At 38.4% G+C, this 21,457-nt stretch overlaps 2 protein-coding genes across 4 annotated transcripts in view; one reads left to right on the top strand and one right to left on the bottom strand.

The window, feature by feature from the left end:
* The window catches only part of LOC100245338 (uncharacterized), a 70,331-nt gene that overhangs the window by 19,434 nt on the left and 29,440 nt on the right, over window positions 1-21,457 (top strand). For all 3 annotated transcript variants that reach the window (XM_010660764.3, XM_059742152.1, XM_059742151.1), the window contains exons 3-7: window positions 2,367-2,510; window positions 15,877-16,797; window positions 16,914-17,004; window positions 17,135-17,202; window positions 20,235-21,384. In XM_010660764.3, the coding sequence (XP_010659066.1) occupies window positions 2,367-2,510; window positions 15,877-16,797; window positions 16,914-17,004; window positions 17,135-17,202; window positions 20,235-21,384 (2,374 nt within the window). The remainder of the gene's footprint in view (window positions 1-2,366; window positions 2,511-15,876; window positions 16,798-16,913; window positions 17,005-17,134; window positions 17,203-20,234; window positions 21,385-21,457) is intronic.
* On the bottom strand, window positions 6,697-7,648 carry LOC109123775 (uncharacterized). The gene is made up of 2 exons (XM_019224602.2): window positions 7,283-7,648; window positions 6,697-6,962 (listed from the first exon to the last, which is right to left on the bottom strand). The coding sequence occupies exons 1-2, from the start codon at window positions 7,644-7,646 to the stop codon at window positions 6,928-6,930; spliced, it is 399 nt and encodes a 132-aa protein (XP_019080147.1). The 5' UTR covers window positions 7,647-7,648; the 3' UTR covers window positions 6,697-6,927.

Raw genomic sequence — 21,457 nt, forward strand, 5'->3', positions numbered from 1 at the left:
TCTTATGCAGTCCTAGTGAACGGTAATGCGAAAGGGTGGGTTAAGGCATCTAGAGGTTTAAGACAAGGCGACCCTTTATCACCTTTTTTGTTCACTATAGTGGCAGATGTATTGAGTAGGATGTTATTGAAAGCTGAGGAGAGGAACGTCTTGGAGGGCTTCAGGGTGGGCAGGAACAGAACAAGGGTATCCCATTTACAATTTGCAGATGATACCATTTTCTTTTCCAGTACTCGAGAAGAGGATTTGATGACACTTAAGAGTGTTCTGCTAGTGTTTGGACATATTTCCGGTTTAAAAGTTAATCTTGACAAAAGCAACATCTATGGCATTAATCTTGAACAGAATCACCTTTCTAGACTGGCCGAGATGCTTGACTGCAAGGCTTCTGGGTGGCCTATACTATATCTAGGTCTTCCTCTAGGAGGGAATCCTAAGGCAAGTGGCTTTTGGGATCCTGTGATTGAGAGGATATCAAGGAGATTAGATGGGTGGCAGAAGGCGTATTTATCTTTTGGAGGTAGGATAACACTCATTCAATCTTGTCTAACCCATATGCCATGTTACTTTCTCTCCCTGTTTAAGATTCCCGCCTCAGTGGCAGCAAAAATTGAGAGAATGCAAAGAGAATTTTTATGGTCAGGCGTAGGGGAAGGAAAAAGAGACCATTTGGTTAATTGGGACGTTGTGTGCAAGCCGAAGTCGAGAGGGGGTTTGGGTTTTGGAAAGATTTCTATGAGGAATGTCGCTCTTTTAGGGAAGTGGTTGTGGAGGTATCCTAGGGAGGGTTCAGCTCTATGGCATCAGGTTATCTTAAGCATTTATGGATCACACTCCAATGGCTGGGATGTCAACAATAATGTTAGATGGTCTCATCGTTGTCCTTGGAAGGCCATTGCACTTGTCTTCCAAGAGTTTTCCAAGTTTACTCGGTTTGTGGTAGGGGACGGGGATAGAATTCGGTTCTGGGATGACTTGTGGTGGGGGGATCAACCTTTGGGAACCCAATATCCAAGATTACTTAGAGTAGTCACGGATAAAAATGCTCCTATTTCATCAATTCTCGGGTATTCCCGTCCTTTCTCTTGGAATTTCAATTTTCGCCGAAATCTTACTGATTCTGAGATAGAAGATTTAGAAAGCCTCATGCGGTCTCTTGATCGTCTACACATATCTCCTTCGGTTCCAGATAAGAGATCCTGGTCCATATCTCCTTCAGGTCTCTTCACAGTCAAATCTTTCTTTCTGGCCTTATCCCAATATTCCGAGTCGCCTCCAGTGTTCCCTACTAAGTTTGTCTGGAATTCTCAAGTCCCTTTCAAAGTCAAGTCCTTTGTCTGGTTGGTGGCGCACAAGAAGCTTAATACTAATGACTTGCTACAATTGAGAAGACCCCACAAAGCACTTAGTCCCAACATATGTAAGTTGTGCATGAAGCATGGAGAAACAGTAGATCACCTTTTCCTCCATTGCTCGTTGACCAAGGGGTTGTGGCACAGATTATTTCAGTTAGCAAAGATGGATTGGGTTTCCCCAAGGAGCATCTCTGACATGTTTTTTACTAACTTTAATGGTTTCGGTTCTTCTAAGAGAGGGGTTGTGTTATGGCAAGACGCGTGCATCGCGTTAATGTGGGTGGTGTGGCGGGAAAGAAATGCAAGGATTTTTGAGGATAAAGCAAGAAATTCAGGGTTTTTTTGGGATTCTATTCGTTTTTTGGCTTCTCTATGGGCTTTTTGTTCTAAGGTTTTTAAAGGGATACCTCTTAACATGTTATAACTTGATTGGTTAGCGGTGTGTAAATAGACCGTTTGCTTATTCTCTCGTTGTATTTCTTATATTTGATTCTTGTAGTCTTGTTTTTCTTTGGTGAGAGGATTTCTCATCCTTCTATTTGTACCTTCTTTTTATCAATATATTCCGTTGACGTTTCCTATCAAAAAAATATCTCTAGAGAAATTTGACTTCCAAATCATAGGCTCTGCTATGCAAAAATTCCTTTCTTTGCTAAACAATCTATTGTTTATCTGTTCCTTATAAATATGGTAACATTTGTAAATATTGAACTTTTGAGTTAACTTCCAAATATCCTCCAAGTTATGGAATTTAGTTCTTGATGTCTTATGATGGGATAAGGATATATTCTTAACATAGAATAGTATATATACACAAAAAAACCAAAAATGCTTGGAAAAAAAAAATTCAATGAGTTCTCTATCCCAGGTAGCGTTGAAACTCTTGTTAAAAATGGTATGAATCTATTATAGGAGATACGCTTTTAGATGGATCCATATATATAACATTGCAAATTTTCTGTATCTGACACAGTACTTGAAATGCCTCTATTTTATCATTACAATGAACAGGATCAGGGATTTCTTCAATGGAATATTGCTGAAGGAGAAGATGGGAATTTGTTATTGAGGGAAGAAGGTAGATATAACAGTTGTCATTTATTCTTATCTGGAGAAGACAACTCACCAATAACCTCTGCACCAGTTTCCGCAAATGTAAGTTCTTAAATATATTTTCAAGAAATTGATTCATTTTTATACATTTGGTGACGTATCATTTTTAGGTTGTATTTTTTTTTTAATCATGATTCATGGATATCAATAGTTTAGTTTAGAAAAATTCAAGTTATTTAATTCTATTATTTATCCAACATACGCTGAAGGGCCATACAATGTGGTGTTAATTACTTTGGAAGTCAATTATGGAATCATGTTTTGAGCGCTTGTGCTGTCACTTCATGCAAAATGTCTTGAGGCATAATCCATTACCACTTTATCTGTCCCAAAACCCTAAAAAATGGGACTGACACTGTTTAATGCCTTTTAATCAACATATATTGAGGTTCTTTAAATCTTGTAATTGAAAGAAAGTACCCACTTTTTCCTTGATGAATTATAATCTTCATGTAATCCTCATTGAATATCTTTGTGATACATGCTTTATAGGATTGTGAAAAACTCCAAATATTTTTATAAATTCCAAATTTCTTTGGCTTTTTTTAAACAAACAAAGACCAAATTTATTGAATATATTCCAATGATTCTGCATTATTTCAAAAAGACCCTAAGCCAATTAATAATTCTTGAGTTATTTATGAAATTCCAAATCGTTTCAAATAATTAATGAACAGAAAATGTTGGTATTTTCTTCGTGCTTAGTCCTGTACTTGAATTTACTCTTGGATATTCTCTAGTTCATTCCTGGTATTTTTCCTGAATAATTTCCTAATTCATATTTTATCTGATGTTGATGATTTCTGAGTCCTTGTTGTCATTCTCTTTTATTTCTGTTATATGCATGGCTTTTCAAACATTGGAAGTAATGATTCATTCCACAAACAGCCTAGAATTTGTTCTTGGCCTTGGTTGTCATGAGATAATTTTGGTCAATAAGACATATCATTTGTTTCTTGATGTGAAGTAAAGCATTGCACTCTGATATAGAGATGTTGGTCAAGATTTTGATGAATTTATTTGTTGTATTATAGTTCTGAGTATAAATATATTGTTAGAACCAAGAAACAAAGGACTTAAAACCTACCACTATTGATTATGAAAACTATCGATGTGGAAGGAAAAACTCAACATTCCACCATCCATTATAATGATTACATTCCCCTTTACATATAGATGATAATACTCATCTATTTTAGGGATATTTACAACTTATAAAAAAAAATCAAAACTACCTAAAACAGAAATGGATTTGGTAACAGATTACCAAATCCCATAAAATCATGGGATAAGAAAAGATGATTTGTTAGCTGTAGATATCCTCAATCTTAGCCCTTAACATTGTTGACAAATCATCAAATTAAATCTTCCTATAATTTTACACTCCCCCTCAAGCTGGGCGTAAATATTTATTAACCCCAGCTTGGAACTCAGATCATCAAACACCTTTCTCGGTAGAGCCTTGGTAAGAATGTCAACTATTTGAAGGCTTGTAGGCACGTACAACATCTTGATTATTCCTTTCTCTATCTTCTCCTTTATGAAATGTCGATCAATTTCCACATGTTTTGTTCTATCATGATGTACTGGATTTTTTGCAATGCTGATTGTTGACTGATTATCACAGAACATTTTCATAGGTTCTTCATCTGAAATCTTTAATTCCTTTAGCACCCTTCTTAACCATATTCCCTCACAAATGCCGTGTGCCATTGCCCGGAATTCAGCTTCTGCACTGCTCCTTGACACCACTGATTGCTTCTTACTTCTCCATGTGACCAGATTACCCCACACATATGTGCAGTACCCTGAAGTTGATCTTCGGTCTTGTACTGATCCTGCCCAATCTGCATCGCTGAACACTTCAATATCTCTTCTTTGGTTCTTCTCAAAAAATAATCCTTTACCTGGTGTTAGTTTCAGGTATCTCAAGATTCTATGCACAGCCTCCATGTGTTCTTCATTTGGATTATTCATGAATTGACTTACCATGCTGACAGAAAAACCAATATCTGGTCGTGTGTGAGATAGGTATATTAGTTTACCTACTAATCTTTGCTATCTCCCTTTATCCACGGGTGCACAATTTTCCTTAGCTCCTAGTTTGGTTGTTGGATCCATAGGAGTATCTGCTAGCTTACACCCAAGCATTCCAGTCTCTTTTAAGAGATCCAGGACATATTTTCTTTGTGAGACAGAGATTCCCTTTCTTGACCTTGCAATCTCCATACCTAGGAAGTATTTGAGATTCCCAAGGTCCTTGATCTCAAATTTTGCAGCTAGAAAACTTTTGATGGTGCGGATTTCCTCTTCTTAATCTCCCGTTAGAATTATGTCATCCACATATACAATGAGGACAGCAAGCTTTCCTGCAGGAGAGTGTTTAACAAATAGAGTATGGTCTGTCTGACATTGGGAGTAGCCATGTTTCTTAACTACCTTTGTGAATCTTTCAAACCAGGCTCTTGGAGATTGCTTGAGCCCATATAGAGATCTTCGAAGTTTACAAACTTTGTTGCGCGTAGTTTGTGTCTCAAATCCTGGAGGAATTTCCATGTAAACTTCTTCAGCTAGGTCCCCATTTAGGAATGCACTCTTGACATCTAGTTGGTGGAGAGGCCAGTCAAGGTTTGCAGCTAAAGATAGTAGAACCCGAACCGTGTTTAACTTGGCTACAGGGGCAAATGTCTCCTCATAGTCGATTCCGTATGATTGGGTGAATCCCTTTGCAACCAGCCGTGCCTTGAATCGATTAGCACTCCCATCTTCATTATATTTGACTGTGTAGATCCATTTGCAGTCCACTGGGCGTTTTCCAGCTGGTAATTATGAGATTTCCCAGGTTCCATTTTTTTCAAGTGCATGAATTTCTTCATACACAGCTGATTTCCACTCAGGTGAGCCGAGAGCTTCTTGTATATTATTAGGAACCTGGATGTTGTCGAGGTTGGCAACAAATGTTTTGAACTTCGGTGATAGTCCTTCATATGACACAAATGTGTATATAGGGTGTTTTGTGCATGATCTTACACCTTTTCTCACAGCAATAGGAAAGTCACTATCATCATTAGTTTCGGGATTATAGTTACCTGATGGATCTTCACTTGATCTAGAACTTGGGTCAGACTCTTGGGTTGGCTCAAGAGATGCTTGTTGTTCCATCTCCTTTTGGTTATGTCTCCTTCTTGAGTAGGTAATCAGCTCATCATTCTTTGTTGATTGAATAGTGTCCAGATTTTGAGAAGGTGGATTAGTAGGCGGATTGTTGGTTTGATCTTGAGGAGATTCTAGGAAGTAAGGAGACTCAAGGAAGAGATTTTGAGGAGGAATTGATTCATGATTTAGTGATGGGTAGGGTTGGTCAGAATTAGGAGAGAAATGAGATGATTCTTCAATATCCCAAAGCTGGTATTCCTGGATAAAGTTAGTTTCCCCCTGAATATCAGATTTGGAGAAATAAGATTGTTGCTCAAAGAAGGTGACATCCATGGAGTGATAGAACTGTTTAGTGACTAGTGAGTAGCACTTATATCCTTTTTGAGTTGGAGAGTACCCAAGGAAAATACATTTAAGAGCTCTAGGATCAAGTTTGTCCCTGTGTTGTTGATGGACATGGACAAAAGCTGAGCACCCGAAAACTTTGAATGGGATTGTTGAGATTAGACGAGTATTGGGAAAGGACTGAAGAAGAATTTGACAAGGAGTCTGGAAATCGAGAATACGAGATGGCATCCTATTTATGAGATAGGCAGCAGTGAGGATGGCTTCACCCCAGAAAAATTTTGGTACATGGGTAGAGAACATTAGGGAACGAGCAACATCAAGAAGATATCGGTTTTTTCTTTCGGCAATACCATTTTGTTGAGGAGTGTTGACACAGGAACTTTGGTGAACTATACCATGACTCAAGAGATAATCATTAAGAATGGAGTTGAAATACTCTTTGGCATTGTCAGTTTTCAGAATTTGGATTTTTGCTTGGAATTGTGTTTGGATCATGGTGTTGAAGGTTTTGAAAATCTGGTTTGCCTCTGATTTTTCTTTCATGAGGAATACCCATGTGAGTCTAGTGTGATCATCAATAAATGAAACGAACCAGCGAGAACCAGTAACATTTTTTATCCTAGAAGGACCCCATACATCACTATGAATCATGGAAAAAGGTTGAGATGCTTTGTAGGATCGGTTAGGATAAGAATTACGAATATGTTTAGAAAATTGATAGATCTCACATTGAAACTCATTTGGATTTTTATTATGGAATAATGAAGGAAACAACTTCTCAAGATACAAGAAATTTGGATGACCTAACCTATAGTGCCACAACATAACTGCACTATCATTATTAGACTGACTCACAGACAAAGAAATAGGACTACTGGACACTGAACAATCAGAATGATGAGTTGATCCTTGAGGAGGATCATTAACCTCTAGAAGATAGAGCCCCGAACACATCTTAGCACTGCCAATCGTCTTCCCCGAGTCCAAGACCTGAAATTCACACAGATTTGAGCCAAACTTAGTAACACAGTTGAGATCCCGAGTGAGTTTACTAATGGATAGTAAATTGCAATTTAATTTTGGCACAAGGAGAACTGAATCAAGGGTGATGTTCTTTGAAACTCTAACAGAACCTGTACCAGCCACCTTTGAGAGTGAACCATCGGCTATTCTCACAGTTAAATTTTTATAGCATGGATTGTAAGTAGAAAAAAGCTTCTCATCTCCAGTCATATGATCAGATGCTCCCGAGTCTATAATCCATGGACTTAACTTCTCCTTTTTAACATTTAGAGCATTCAAAAAATTACCTTTTTGTGCCAAGGAACCAGTACCAACCACAGTGGGGACAGCTGCAGGCAAGGATTGGCTGAACAATTTCTGTAGGACTTCTATCTGTTCCTTGCTGAAGGGAGTGGGTTCGGGTGATGGTTTTTCATCCATGGAGACGAGGTTGCCCCGTCCTTCTTTGTCATTGGCAAACCGGGAAGGCTTCCAATCTGCAGGTTTGCCATGAATCTTCCAGCAGGTGTCCTTGGTGTGACCAGGACGTCGGCAATGATCACACCATGGTCGCCCTTTCTTCGGTTTGTGATCATTGTTGTTAAATGGATTTCCTTTAACTGCAAGGGCTGAGCTCTCAGGATTTGTCACAGAATCTTGAGAGCCCATCATGATCTTCTTTTGACTTTCCTCTCTCCGAACTCCTGAAAATGCTTCCCGGATATTTAGTAGTGGTTTGGATCCTAAGATTCTTCCTCGTACTTCATCGAGATTCTTATTTAATCCAATCAGAAATTTGTATATTCTTTTCCGTTCAATAATCTGTTTATACCTGATTCCACCCGGACAGCTCCAATTGTGGTCCTCGAACAGGTCCAGCTGCTGCCAGTAGCAATTGAGTGTGTTGAAATACTGAGTCACCGTTAACTCTCCTTGGCGGAAGTCATGGAGAACACTCTCCACCTCGAACAATTCCAATGTATTCTCATTGTTGGAATACGTTTCCTTGGCAGCGTCCCAAATCTCCTTTGCTGTTCCATAGAGAAGAAAATTTTCTCCAATGTCATTTGTCATGGAATTAATGAGCCATGACATGACCATATTATTTTCAGCATTCTAGACTTTGAACTTTTCATCTGTCTTGTTTGGTTTGGCAGCAACTCCATTGAGATAATCGTCTTTGCCCTTTCCGCATATGAACATCATTACGGAATGGGACCATTGGAGATAGTTGTTCCCATTCAGTTTGTGTCCTGTAATGGGCATGAGGTTACTATCTGCACTACTATTGCTGGAAGCCATGGCTTCCTGATTGGAGGTGATTTGGGAAACAGTAGCAGTTGAATTATGTTTGCCGTATTTGGTCATATGAGGGAATTAGGGTTCAGAGAATGCTCTGATACCATATCGATGTGGAAGGAAAAACTCAACATTCCACCATCCATTATAATGATTACATTCCCCTTTACATATAGATGATAATACTCATCTATTTTAGGGATATTTACAACTTATCAAAAAAAAATCAAAACTACCTAAAACAGAAATGGATTTAGTAACAGATTACCAAATCCCATAAAATCATGGGATAAGAAAAGATGATTTGTTAGCTGTAGATATCCTCAATCTTAGCCCTTAACATTGCTGACAAATCATCAAATTAAATCTTCCTATAATTTTACAAAAACCATGATTTTTTGCTCCATTTTCCTTGAATATTGAAGAGGGACATTCCTTTTTCTGCTGGAGATGATTAAGAAAATAAAGGCTGAATCTGTCTCAGGCATAAAAGTTAGAAACTTAAGGATGTGAAGCATAAAACTTTGGATGGTTTTCTTTTATTAAAAATGAAGGTGTGAAACATAAGCTATTGAATGTTTTTCTTTTATTGGAAAAATGTTGCAGAAAATAGAGTAATTAACATATATCCTTAGATAATGATCAAAATTTGAAAATTTGATGGAATTTTTTTAACAGGTTTGGACCTAAATAAAGAACATAACCAGGGATATGTCCTTAATGTTTGTTGTATTTCTTCTCCTGCACGTCTTTTCCAATTCTAAATTTTTTGAATTTCTGATGAGCTCTTGAATTACGCCTGTTGTATACTACAGACATAACAAGTGGATAGAATATGATTTACTAATTTGGGCACATCTACTCAAAATATTTCAATAATTGTAATTGTTATTTTTGATAAAAAGGTCATAAAATATTGTTAGTGTTATCAGAACATGGATGTAAGATGAAGGATAAGAGGCTCTTAAAATCAAGGAAAATAAAGCAAAATGAAACTGAAATTGGCAATGCTTTTGCTGCACACTGGCCTAACATACAGTGCTTTTCCCCCTCCCAATTTCATTCTTCAAATATTCCTGACTTATTTATGCATGTTATTTTCCTGAAATACCTGATGACAACAGATTCAACTACTCTATTTTCTGTCCTGTGTGGTTTTTTTAATAGGCAAAGAGCAATATATTAACAGGTGCCTAGCAAAAAGCAGGGGCACCACCCATGTAAATTGGGAGTATGCAGAGAGCACTTAAAAAGGACACAAAAGAAAAAGAAAGAAAGAAAGAAGAAAGGAAGAGAAAGGAACTACCATCTACTCCATGCTTAAGGCATTTACAATGTCCTAACAATTGAGAATTTCCTATCCCCAAGGGGACCGAACATTTCAAAAGAGATTTGGAGAAGAACTCTTTCAAACTCTAATTAGAGAGCTTCTTCTCATTAAATACTCTTCTGTTCGACTCTCCCCATAAACACCAGAACAAGTGCAGGGGGGTGGCAATTTCCACACTTTTGTTTGGTGTTAGCCCAAACCCCTCACATGGCATTTTTCAGGGAGATCCTTAACTGCCTGAGGAAGTAACCACTTAGTACATGTTGAAATTTGGCATTCAAAGTTAGGGTTTTAATTTAGGAAAGTATTTTAGGAATAAAAAAGGAGAGATCATTTAGGATGATTCAGTTTCCTAATTTTAGGAGAGAATCAAGCTAGATTGATATTTTCTTATTAAGTCATTTGTGTATATATATGTGTATGGTGTGTACCTAAAAAATAAATAAAGGAATTCAGAAATTCTTCATGGTATCAGAGCCAGTTTTCTGAAACCCTAATCCCTTCTGGCCACCTCTTATTCAGGCCATCATTCATTCTGGCCAAATCTCTCTGGCCATCTCTCAATCCGACCATCTCTCTCTCTGGCCATCTCTCATTCCGGCCATCAGTCCCTGTTCTCAGAGCCAGGGGAGAAAACGCTTTCCGGTCGATCGAATCGTCGTCAGAAGACATTCACCGCCGGCAACTTCTCCGGCGAACTTTTCCGGCGACGGTTTTTTTCTACACCGCAAGGAGCGCCTAGAGGAGATCTCCAATTTTTCCCAAAGCACCGTAGCTAGAAAACCATCCACGCACGTTTTTTCGGCCGGTGACTGCATCTCACGCGCCGGCGCGTGAGCCACTTTTCGGCGACGCGCTTCCTCCTCCAGGCTCGCCTGACGCCGACCAGCCACCCTTCTTACCTGTTTTTGCCATCCGAGCCCTGCACGTGCCTCTTTTGGGGTTCTTTTGCCTCCGCAGGCCCTCCGATCAGTTTTTCCGGCATCCTTCGGCTATTTTTTCTCAACTCCAATCCCTGCACGTGCCTTGGGAAGTGTTCTTCTACTTTTCCGGTCCATGACAAAATACGGAATGGCATCATCACAAGTATCCAGCGTCACGTCACCAAAATCAGGGGGCAGATCTGAAATTCCAAACCTTGGTGGCAGTGATTCCTCTCCTATTCTCATCACAGGACACAAATTAAATGGCCATAACTATTTACAGTGGTCACAATCTGTGTTGCTGTTCATTTGCGGTAAAGGAAAGGGTGAGTACCTCACTGGAGAAGCAGCCATGCCAGAAACTACAGAACCGGGTTTCAAGAAGTGGAAGATTGAAAACAGCATGATCATGTCATGGCTTATCAATTCCATGAACAATGACATACGTGAAAATTTCTTGTTGTTTGGGACTGCAAAGGACATATGGGATGCAACCAAAGAAACTTACTCAAGTTCTGAAAATACTTCAGAACTTTTTCAGGTTGAATCAGCCCTACATGACTTCCGCCAAGGAGAGCAGACAGTTACTCAGTATTACAACACACTCACAAGGTATTGGCAGCATCTTGACTTATTCGAGACTCACTCATGGAAATGTTCTGATGATGCAACAACATATAGGAAAATTGTGGAACAAAAGAGACTGTTCAAATTTTTCCTAGGACTAAACAGGGAATTGGATGATGTTAGAGGCCGAATCATGGGCATTAAACCCATGCCAAGTCTCAGGGAGGCTTTTTCAGAGGTTAGGCGTGAAGAAAGTAGAAAGAAAGTGATGATGGGATCCAAAGAACAACCTGCCCCAACATTGGATGCCTCTGCCCTTGCTGCTCGGTCATTTAATAGTAGTGGTGGAGATCGTCAGAAACAGGATAGGCCTTGGTGTGATTATTGTAAGAAATTAGGCCATTATAAGGAGACTTGTTGGAAGCTTCATGGCAAATCGGCTGATTGGAAACCAAAGCCACGGTTTGACAGAGATGGCAGAGCACACGTGGCTGCCAACTCTGAGAGCACATCTGTTCCCAAGCCGAGTCCATTCAACAAAGAGCAGATGGAGATGCTACAGAAACTATTAAGCCAAGTTGGTAGTGGCAGTACTACCGGTGTAGCCTTCACTGCTAATCGAGGAGGAATGAAGTCGTGGATAGTGGACACAGGTGCTTCTGATCACATGACAGGAGATGCTGCCATTCTTCAAAATTACAAGCCAAGTAATGGTCATTCATCCGTCCATATTGCTGATGGTTCAAAGTCAAAAATTGCCGGGACAGGTTCTATAAAACTTACTAAAGACTTATATCTTGACTCTATCCTCTATGTTCCAAACTTGGATTGTAATCTTTTGTCCATTAGCAAATTGGCCCGTGATCTCCAATGTGTTACTAAATTCTATCCAAACTCGTGTGTTTTTCAGGACTTGAAATTGAGGAAGATGATTGGCAGTGCTGAATTGTGTTCCGGGCTCTACCTCCTCTCATGTGGCCAATTCTCAAACCAAATCTCTCAAGCAAGTTGCGTATAGTCTCAGAGTATGTTAGAGTCTTTCAATTCTGTGTCAAATTCTAAGGTCAATAAAGATAGTGAGATTATAATGTTACACTATCGCCTTGGTCATCCTAGCTTTGTTTACCTTGCAAAATTGTTTCCCAAATTATTTATCAATAAAAATCCAGCATCTTATCACTATGAAATTTGTCAGTTTGCAAAGCATACTCGAACGGTATATCCTCAAATCCCATACAAACCTTCGACTGTTTTCTCTCTAGTACATAGTGATGTGTGGGGTCCCTCCCGGATAAAAAATATTTCTGGCACTCGATGGTTTGTGACATTCGTTGATGATCATACACGGGTAACATGGGTTTTCCTTATGAAAGAAAAGTCAGAGGTCGGGCACATTTTTCAAACCTTCAATCTTATGGTTCAAAATCAATTCAATTCCAAAATTCAAGTCCTCAAGTCAGATAATGCAAAGGAATACTTTACTAGTAGTCTCAGTACTTATCTTCAAAATCATGGCATTATCTACATAAGTTCTTGCGTTGACACCTCACAACAAAATGGGGTGGCTGAACGCAAGAATAAACATCTCTTGGAGGTTGCTCGGTGCCTTATGTTTTCCTCTAATGTTCCAAACTATTTCTGGGGGGAAGCTATTCTCACAGCTACCTATTTGATTAATCGTATGCCATCCAGAGTGCTTACCTTTCAATCCCCACGTCAACTTTTCTTAAAACAATTTCCTCACACCCGTGCAGCCTCTTCTGATTTACCACTCAAAGTATTTGGTTGCACGGCATTCGTTCATGTGTATCCTCAAAATCGTAGCAAATTTGCTCCTCGAGCCAATAAGTGCATTTTCCTAGGGTATTCTCCAACCCAAAAAGGGTACAAATGCTATTCTCCAACCAACAAAAGATTTTACACCACCATGGACGTCTCTTTCTTTGAACATGTCTTCTTCTATCCCAAATCTCATGTTCAGGGGGAGAACATGAATGAACATCAAGTTTGGGAGTCTCTTCTTGAGGGTGTACCTTCTTTTCACTCAGAGTCACCAAATCCTTCCCAATTCGCGCCCACTGAGTTGTCCACACCCATGCCGTCATCAGTCCAGCCAGCCCAGCACACAAATGTTCCTTCTCCCGTGACCATCCAGTCTCCCATGCCTATTCAACCTATAGCCCCACAACTTGCTAATGAGAACTTACAAGTTTACATCAGGAGGAGGAAAAGACAGGAATTAGAGCACGGATCACAGTCAACATGTGGCTAATATATTGACTCCAATTCAAGTCTTCCTGAAGAGAACATAGGTGAAGATAGGGCTGGAGAGGTGTTAATTCCCAGCATTGATGATTCTACTCTGCCGATTGCATTGAGGAAGGGTGTTAGGAGATGTACAGAGCATCCAATTGGGAATTATGTTACGTATGAAGGGCTATCACCATCTTACAGAGCATTTGCTACTTCTCTTGATGATACTCAGGTTCCCAACACAATACAAGAGGCATTCAAAATTTCAGAATGGAAGAAGGCAGTACAAGATGAGATTGATGCACTTGAGAAGAATGGGACGTGGACTATCACAGATTTGCCGGTTGGGAAGAGGCCGTGGGGTGCAAGTGGATTTTCACCATAAAATACAAAGCAGATGGATCAGTCGAGAGATTCAAGGCTCGTTTGGTAGCTAGAGGGTTTACACAATCCTATGGGATAGACTATCAGGAGACTTTTGCTCCTGTTGCAAAACTGAACACTATCAGGATTCTTCTCTCATTGGCTATCAATCAAGATTGGTGCTTGCAACAACTGGACATAAAAAATGCGTTTCTAAATGGTGACCTAGAAGAGGAAGTCTACATGGAAATACCACCTGGTTTCGAAGAAAGTATGGCAAAGAATCAGGTTTGCAAACTGCAAAAATCCTTGTACGGCCTTAAACAATCTCCCCGAGCTTGGTTTGATAGATTCACAAAAGCAGTCCTGAAGCTGGGCTACAAACAAGGTCAGGCTGATCATACTCTATTTGTCAAGAAGTCTCATGCCGGGAAAATAGTCATATTGATAGTTTATGTCGATGATATCATTCTATCTGGGAATGATATGGAGGAATTACAGAATTTGAAGAAGTATTTGTCAGAAGAGTTTGAAGTTAGAGACCTTGGAAATTTGAAATATTTCCTTGGTATGGAAGTGGCTAGATCAAGGAAGGGAATTGTAGTCTCTCAAAGAAAATACATACTCGATCTTCTTAAGGAGACCGGTATGCTTGGATGCAAACCAATTGATACTCCTATGGATAGTCAGAAGAAACTTGGTATCGAGAAAGAAAGTACATCGGTAGACAGGGGGAGATATCAGCGGCTTGTCGGGCGCTTGATTTATCTCTCACACACTCGGCCAGATATTGGCTTTGCAGTGAGTGCTGTAAGTCAATTCATGCACAGCCCCACTGAGGAACACATGGAAGCAGTCTACAGGATTCTTAGATATTTAAAAATGACACCAGGGAAAGGTCTATTCTTCAAAAAGACAGAGAACCGTGTCACTGAAGTATACTCAGATGCGGATTGGGCAGGAAACATCACTGACAGGCGGTCCACTTCTGGATATTGTTCTTTTGTCTGGGGAAATCTTGTTACTTGGAGGAGTAAGAAGCAATCAGTTGTAGCCAGAAGTAGTGCAGAAGCTGAGTATAGAGCTCTTGCACAGGGAATCTGTGAAGGGATTTGAATAAAAAGGGTTCTTAGTGAACTGGGACAAACGAGTTCATCTCCAATTCTGATGATGTGTGATAATCAGGCAGCTATAAGCATAGCAAAGAACCCTGTGCATCATGACAGGACCAAGCATGTTGAGATTGACAGACACTTCATCACAGAGAAGGTGACTAGTGAGACGGTTAAATTGAACTATGTTCCTACCAAGCACCAAACCGCAGACATCCTCACCAAAGCTTTACCTAGGCTTAACTTCGAAAACTTAACTTGCAAGCTGGGATTATATGATATATATTCTCCAGCTTGAGGGGGAGTGTTGAAATTTGGCATTCAAAGTTAGGGTTTTAATTTAGGAAAGTATTTTAGAAATAAAAAAGTAGAGATCATTTAGGATGATTCAGTTTCCTAATTTTAGGAGAGAATCAAGCTAGATTGATATTTTCTTATTCAGTCATTTGTGTATATATATGTGTATGGTGTGTACCTAAAAAATCAATAAAGTAATTCAGAAATTCTTCAGTACAAAAAGGGCGAAAAGGAGATCTCACGATAATTGTGCTTTTTCACCATGAATAATAAGATGATTTGTTGCTGTTGTTGCTGCCTTTCTTACTGATGCAGGATCTTTAGACTTCCTGTAAAAGGTTCTTTCTGTCATTTCACCATGTACCTTAGATGCTCTCTTGGGCTTTTTTTTATTTTTTTTATTGGAGTGCTCTCTTGAGGGAATTAGAAACATTCTATGGAAAAATTTGTTTGTAATATGGATGCAGTTGTAAGATCATTGTAAGCAAGACAGGATATGATCTGAAGCCTGGAGCATGTCACTTTATTTTTATTTTTTCCAAAAAAAAAAATTTTTATTTTCTTTCTTTCTAATACAAATTTTGATCTGACGAATATATAATTTCCTTGGTTTTTGATCTACACAAGATATATGTTTCTGATTTTTTTATTCATATCATGTCTCTCTGTTTCATTAGAGTATAGCTATTAAACAATTTGTGTCTTGTTTACATTATTTAATCAGAACCTGACCTACATGTATATTTCTCCATTCACAGGTGCTGCATTTTTGTCTACATCTGTCGGCAGATGGTAATTCACAGAGCACACCAAGTCCGTTTGCAGATATCTCCCAAGAAGTCAGGCCAGAATCGAATAATGTTATATTAACTAGACAAGTTGAAACTTTGGCTGCACCAGTAGAGAAGGCCAGTCAATCCAAGTTGGAACGTACTGCTGGAGTAGTAAAGCTACTGCCTCTAACGTCCAGCCCTACAACATTGGAGAATGCTAGCCCTCAATCTGTCACCAGTAATAATGATAGCAAGAGAATGTATGAAGAAAAACCAAGTATCAGGTGCCTTAAAGTTGCTGAAGTAGATGATGCAGTTGAACTCTCTATTGCAGCATCTGAAGCATTGGTCATACATGAATTACTAAAGAGCGAGTCTCCTTCAGAAGCTTTCCCAGCAGCGGCTGTACTTGAGGTTGCCCTTCGGGTTAAGCAAGCACGGTTGGAAATGTTGGAAGATTCTGTCCATCACCCAATTGAGGAAGTTGATTTTCTGTCAGATTTGGTTGACTCTGCTATGGAAGATGTATTTGAAGATGTTGGGTTATTTGATGTTGGCTCTCATGATCAGTGTTCAGGTGGTTCAATTATGTCTCGAGTTGAAGACACTCCAATCTCAGGAAATCATTGTGGCTTTGATGATAAATCTAAACATGTGGATCCTGGGGCTCAGAATGTTGACTCTGATGACATTTCAATACAAAACCAGCCAGAAGAAATTTTGGATGTTGATATAGGACTAAGGAACTTACCATTAGAATCTCTCTATTGTGAGGGGCAAGATAATCTTTCTGATGATCCAGCTTTTGCTTTGAATGCCACATGTGTTGCAGGCCCCAATAATCCCATGTTGCACCAATCAGTCCAAGAAAATGCAAATATTAAAGCATTTGACCAAATACGGAGGGTATCTTTCTTTTTATCATCTGAATTCATTATGGGTGTAAACTTAATCACAGTATGCATAGGAGTTAATATCTTGCTATTCTATTATAAGATAAGTAATGCTAGTTTGCTTTTCAGGAAGTTGGCATGTCCATGGTGGGTATAACTTCATTTCAGCATCAAGTTGATGTAGACTCTCCTCCAATTGCTTGGAATCCAGTAAATGGGGGTGAGGTTCTTCTTTGTGTTTCCATTTACTCTTTTCTGTCTGTTTGAAGGATGATTAGTTGCACAATTTCTCCTGTTTTGAAGGACAGTTAGGTGTGCTTATGTTTGTTTGTCTTTTTTTCTCCCTGTAGAGGGAGAAGGTACTTATTTGGTTCCAGACAGATTCAGAAGTCGCTGGTTTGGTGGCTGGACAGGAAAGGTATGTGATGCATTTCATCATAACTGGCTACTCTTGAATCTCCCTACCACCCCTGTCCGTCACCACGGTTCTTAGTGGGCATATGATTTTTCATGATGAGAGCTGTCACAGTGTAACCATGAATTGAGGGAGAATAAACTGAATGTCTCGGGATATACTTAACAATTTTTCTCTATGTTTTTCCTTCTTTTCACCCGCATAGTGCTTTCTTCCTCTAATTTTGTAGATCAAAAGAATGAAGCATGTTATGCTTCCTTGTTTTTTCTTTCCCTATTAATGATTTTTTTCCCATCAAAAGTGGGAAAAAAAAATCCAAGAACAAAAAGGAAATCCTGTTCTAGTTTTACCAATCTTCTTTGAAAACTTGGTTGTATTTAGATCTCGAACACCAATCTGCCAGCCTAAGCTGATTACCATGACTTGATTAGACTATGAGATGTGATCTCGTTGCCTGCAATGGTTAATATGAATGTATACTTAATTCATTGTAATTTCTACATTTCCTAAAATTTCTCTGTTGTACTTGCTCTTTTCTTCACTTACTTTGTCAACATGTGAAATACCTCTTCTACTCTTCTTTGAAATTAGTATTTTCAATGGTTTCAACTTTGAGACTCACATTCCTACAATTCCTGCTTTCACTTTTAGAGATACCATTACTTTTGTGCAAATTATTAGAAGTGGAGATGTTGCAAAATTTAGTTAGTCAATCTTAGTGAGGTATTACTATTCATGGGTTTTTTTACAAAATTACATGTGTTTTAAAAAAAATTCCAAAAAAATGGTAATTATGTGTTGGAAGATTTGACAAATTATGTTCAAATCTAAGTAATTTGTTTGTAAATATTGTAATTGATTTGTATGGTTGTATATTTTATTTCTTTCCTAAAAATTTGCTTGTAATTAGGTTCCTTGATTTAGTCCTTAATTAGCTATTACCTAGTCAACCTTGTATCTATAATTTTTATTTTTTTTTAATTTTATAGACAAAGGCAGATTGAATTAAAAAACGCTAAAACAAAGGGCGCACCCTTCGTACAGGCAACATACAAAATGAGCCAAAACAAGACTACAAAAGAAAGAAAGAACCTAGGGAGAGATAAAGCTAGCCACCATGCCAATCACCCAAAAAAATCAGAAAAGATGAAAAATCTAAATCCAAAAACTGTTGAAACCATTCTAAAAGTGAATGGAAAAAGAGGTTCCTCAAACTTTGATCTGACAACTCTTCCTCCTGGAACGTTCTTCAATTTCTCTTTCCCCAAATACAACAAAAAAGACAAATAGGAGCCACTCTCCAAACTGCTTTCCTTTTCTTCCTTAGTCCCTTAACTTTCCATTCCAGTAGAAGATTTCTCATTGAAGCCAGGAACACCCACACCAAATCGAAAGATGATAACAACAAAGTCCATAGCTCCCTTGTCTTACCACAATGAATCAGAATGTGGTATGTTAATTCCTCATTGTCTTTACAAAGGCTACACCTATTGACCATGAACCAACCCCTCTTCATTAACATGTTTACTGTTAAAATTTTTCCCCAAATTTCTTCCTAAGCAAAAATATGAGTTCTAAAAGGGGCATACGAACCTAAATCTCTTTGGTTGGGAATATAAAGCTATTCTCCACCCTTAAGGACCTATAATACGATTTGACACTAAACTTTCCCTTCTTATCATTCTTCCATACTAAGGAATCCTCTCATTCTTCTTGAACCTTTACCGCAGAAATATGTTCCGAAAAATGAGTCACCTCCTCCAAGTCCCAATCTTGGAAAGATCTTCTAAAGTGCACCTCCCAACAACCGCCTCCATCTCCTTGCCTCCTCCATAGGTCAGCCACAGAAGCAGATTTCTGGGCTGCAATTCTGAACAGCGTAGGGAAACAATCCTTTAGCTTAAAATCCCCAACCCAAATGTCCCACCAAAAATTCGTGTCTACCATTTCCAATACGGATACTAGTTCTAAGAAGGAAATCCTCCCAACCTTTTCTAATATCTTTCCAAAGACCCATCCCATAAGAATCCCTCACTTCTTTAGTGGTCCAGCCCCCTTCCACCTCTCCAAATTTTCCAACAATGACTTTCCTCCAAAAACTCTCCCTTTCTAAGGGAAATCTCCAAAGCCATTTTCTTAACAATGCTTGATTGAATCTCTCCAAGTGCCTTAGCCCTAGCCCTCCATGCTTCTTATCTTTACAAATAAGCGATCAACTTAGCAAGTGGATCTTCCTCCTCTCCTCTAAATCTCCCCACCAAAACTCCCTTTGAGAATTAAGAGTGAGAAATTATTCATTCCTCCTATTGGACTGTATGATATACATTGTGAACCCAAATTTTACAAGATTAAACTTTTAGGAAAATTGGTAGTTCAACATGATATTAGAGTTAGGGTGTTGGAAAGTATGATATACATTGTGAACCCAAATCCTTTTAAGTTTTAGTTTTTAGGAAAATTGATTGTTCATAATTATGAATCTATTTCCAGAAATACAGCATTATATTCAAATCAAAATCATCTTTTGAAAGACAATTTCAGTGTGAATTTCTAAATTATGTTTATACTAAAATCTTTTAAAAAGACAAATTTTACCTTACAACTATTCATGTTGAAATTGTCTTTTTAAAAGACGATTTCGGTACAAATTTGCAAATCATGCTTATACTAAAATCTGTATTATATTTATATGTCAGAATCATCTTTTGGAAGATGATTTTACTGTGAATTTCTAAATCATGTTTATACTACAATCGTCTTTTGTAAAGACAATTTTAACTTACTACTATTCACAACAAAATCGTCTTTTCGAAATTTGTACTAAATCATTTTTTGGAAAGACAATTTTAAAAGTGTTGTATTTTTGTAAATATTTTATAAAATGCTGCTTTTTAAAAAATATTGTTTAAAAAAATATTATTTAAATAAAAAATCCTACTATTCATGTATGCATTCATTAACTTCATGAGTTTCATATTTCTGTTTTCTCATTTTTTTTCTTTTTCTTTTTTTAATTTTTCTGCACTCCATGAAAGGAAGTAGGTGTTTCTGTACTCATGAAACAAGCTAACCCTAAAAGCATCCCAAAGCTTTTTGTTGGGGAAACAAGTTTTCTATCAGAATCTGCAGACGTAGCCCCAGATGAAAACTCCTTTGTGCCGAAAAATGAAACAAGCTCCAAGTTAGCTTCACAGTCCAGCATACCATTTGAAGGTTTATGTGACAAAGCTAATGAGGAAATACTTCTTTCTCAAGTGCAATCTTCTAGTTTATCCTTGGTAGATCCTCTTTGTTCTGTTGTTCCATGCAGTATTTCTTTAGAAAATGATGGTTCGGCTATAGATCAGAATCAGAATGATAAAGAAGTTGATGCTGAAAACTGTTTCAGTCCCACATTAGAAGTTGGGAAGGGGGATATGATGCAAAGGGCTTCAGGTCTCGATGTTAATTTTTTTCATGCAGAAGGGCAAGATGTACCCATCTTCGATGGAAAAGGTTCTGGAGACACCATTCGAAGGCAGTTAACCTCACTTAAGTCCTATAGTAGGCTCTTATCTAGCCATGGTGCCTTTTCAAAGAGGGTAAACACATACTGCAACCGTTCATTCCCAGTAGACTGCAATTGGAAATTTCTTTCCTCTGGGCCAAAAATGGACCAATTCAGATCTTTTGGTAAAAGTGATTCCCCAGGAATCTTTCCTTGCATTTCTTCTGGTAGAAGTGATTTCACAGAACTCCTTCCTTTCACTTCCATGTCAAAGTATGCTATCAGTAGAGATTATGAATATAATCATGATACTTCTGTTATAAGGAATCCAGTCACTTCATTAACAAATGAAAAAGGAAATTGTGATGAGCCTACAAATACTGGGCCTTCGCTTCAGGTTCATATGCCAAAAAAAGGGAACTCACCTCTTATTTTAAACCAAAGGATGCACTACCAGCTTCAGGCCTCTAAACATTTTATAAACAATTCCAGTGGGGAAGAAAATTCAAAAGGGACTGCAGTACCAGATATAATAGTTGGGATTCAGCAGAGCAAAAACCTTGAAATGCCACAACCTGAATTTCACAATGCCCACAGCACTCAAGTTCAAATAAGAAAGCGGGTTCGTTTCTCAGAAGCTAATGTCCAGCATCCACAGAACAAGAACCTCCACAACATACAAACTGCTTATAAGACTCGTAAGACTTGGATCCTGTGATCTTGTAATTGACATTCTAATTACAATACCTTCTGAAATATTTCTACCTAATG

The sequence above is a fragment of the Vitis vinifera genome, chromosome 13 (genome assembly GCF_030704535.1).
Source record: "Vitis vinifera cultivar Pinot Noir 40024 chromosome 13, ASM3070453v1".
Lineage (NCBI taxonomy): Eukaryota > Viridiplantae > Streptophyta > Magnoliopsida > Vitales > Vitaceae > Vitis > Vitis vinifera.

Coding starts and splice junctions, on each gene's coding strand:
- LOC109123775 (XM_019224602.2), bottom strand. CDS start 7,646: ATGATGGGCTCTCAAGATTCTGTGACAAATCCTGAGAGCTCAGCCCTT. Junction 6,963..7,282: donor TGGTTCCTTGGCACAAAAAG/GTAATTTTTTGA, acceptor TGTGAATTTCAG/GTCTTGGACTCGGGGAAGAC.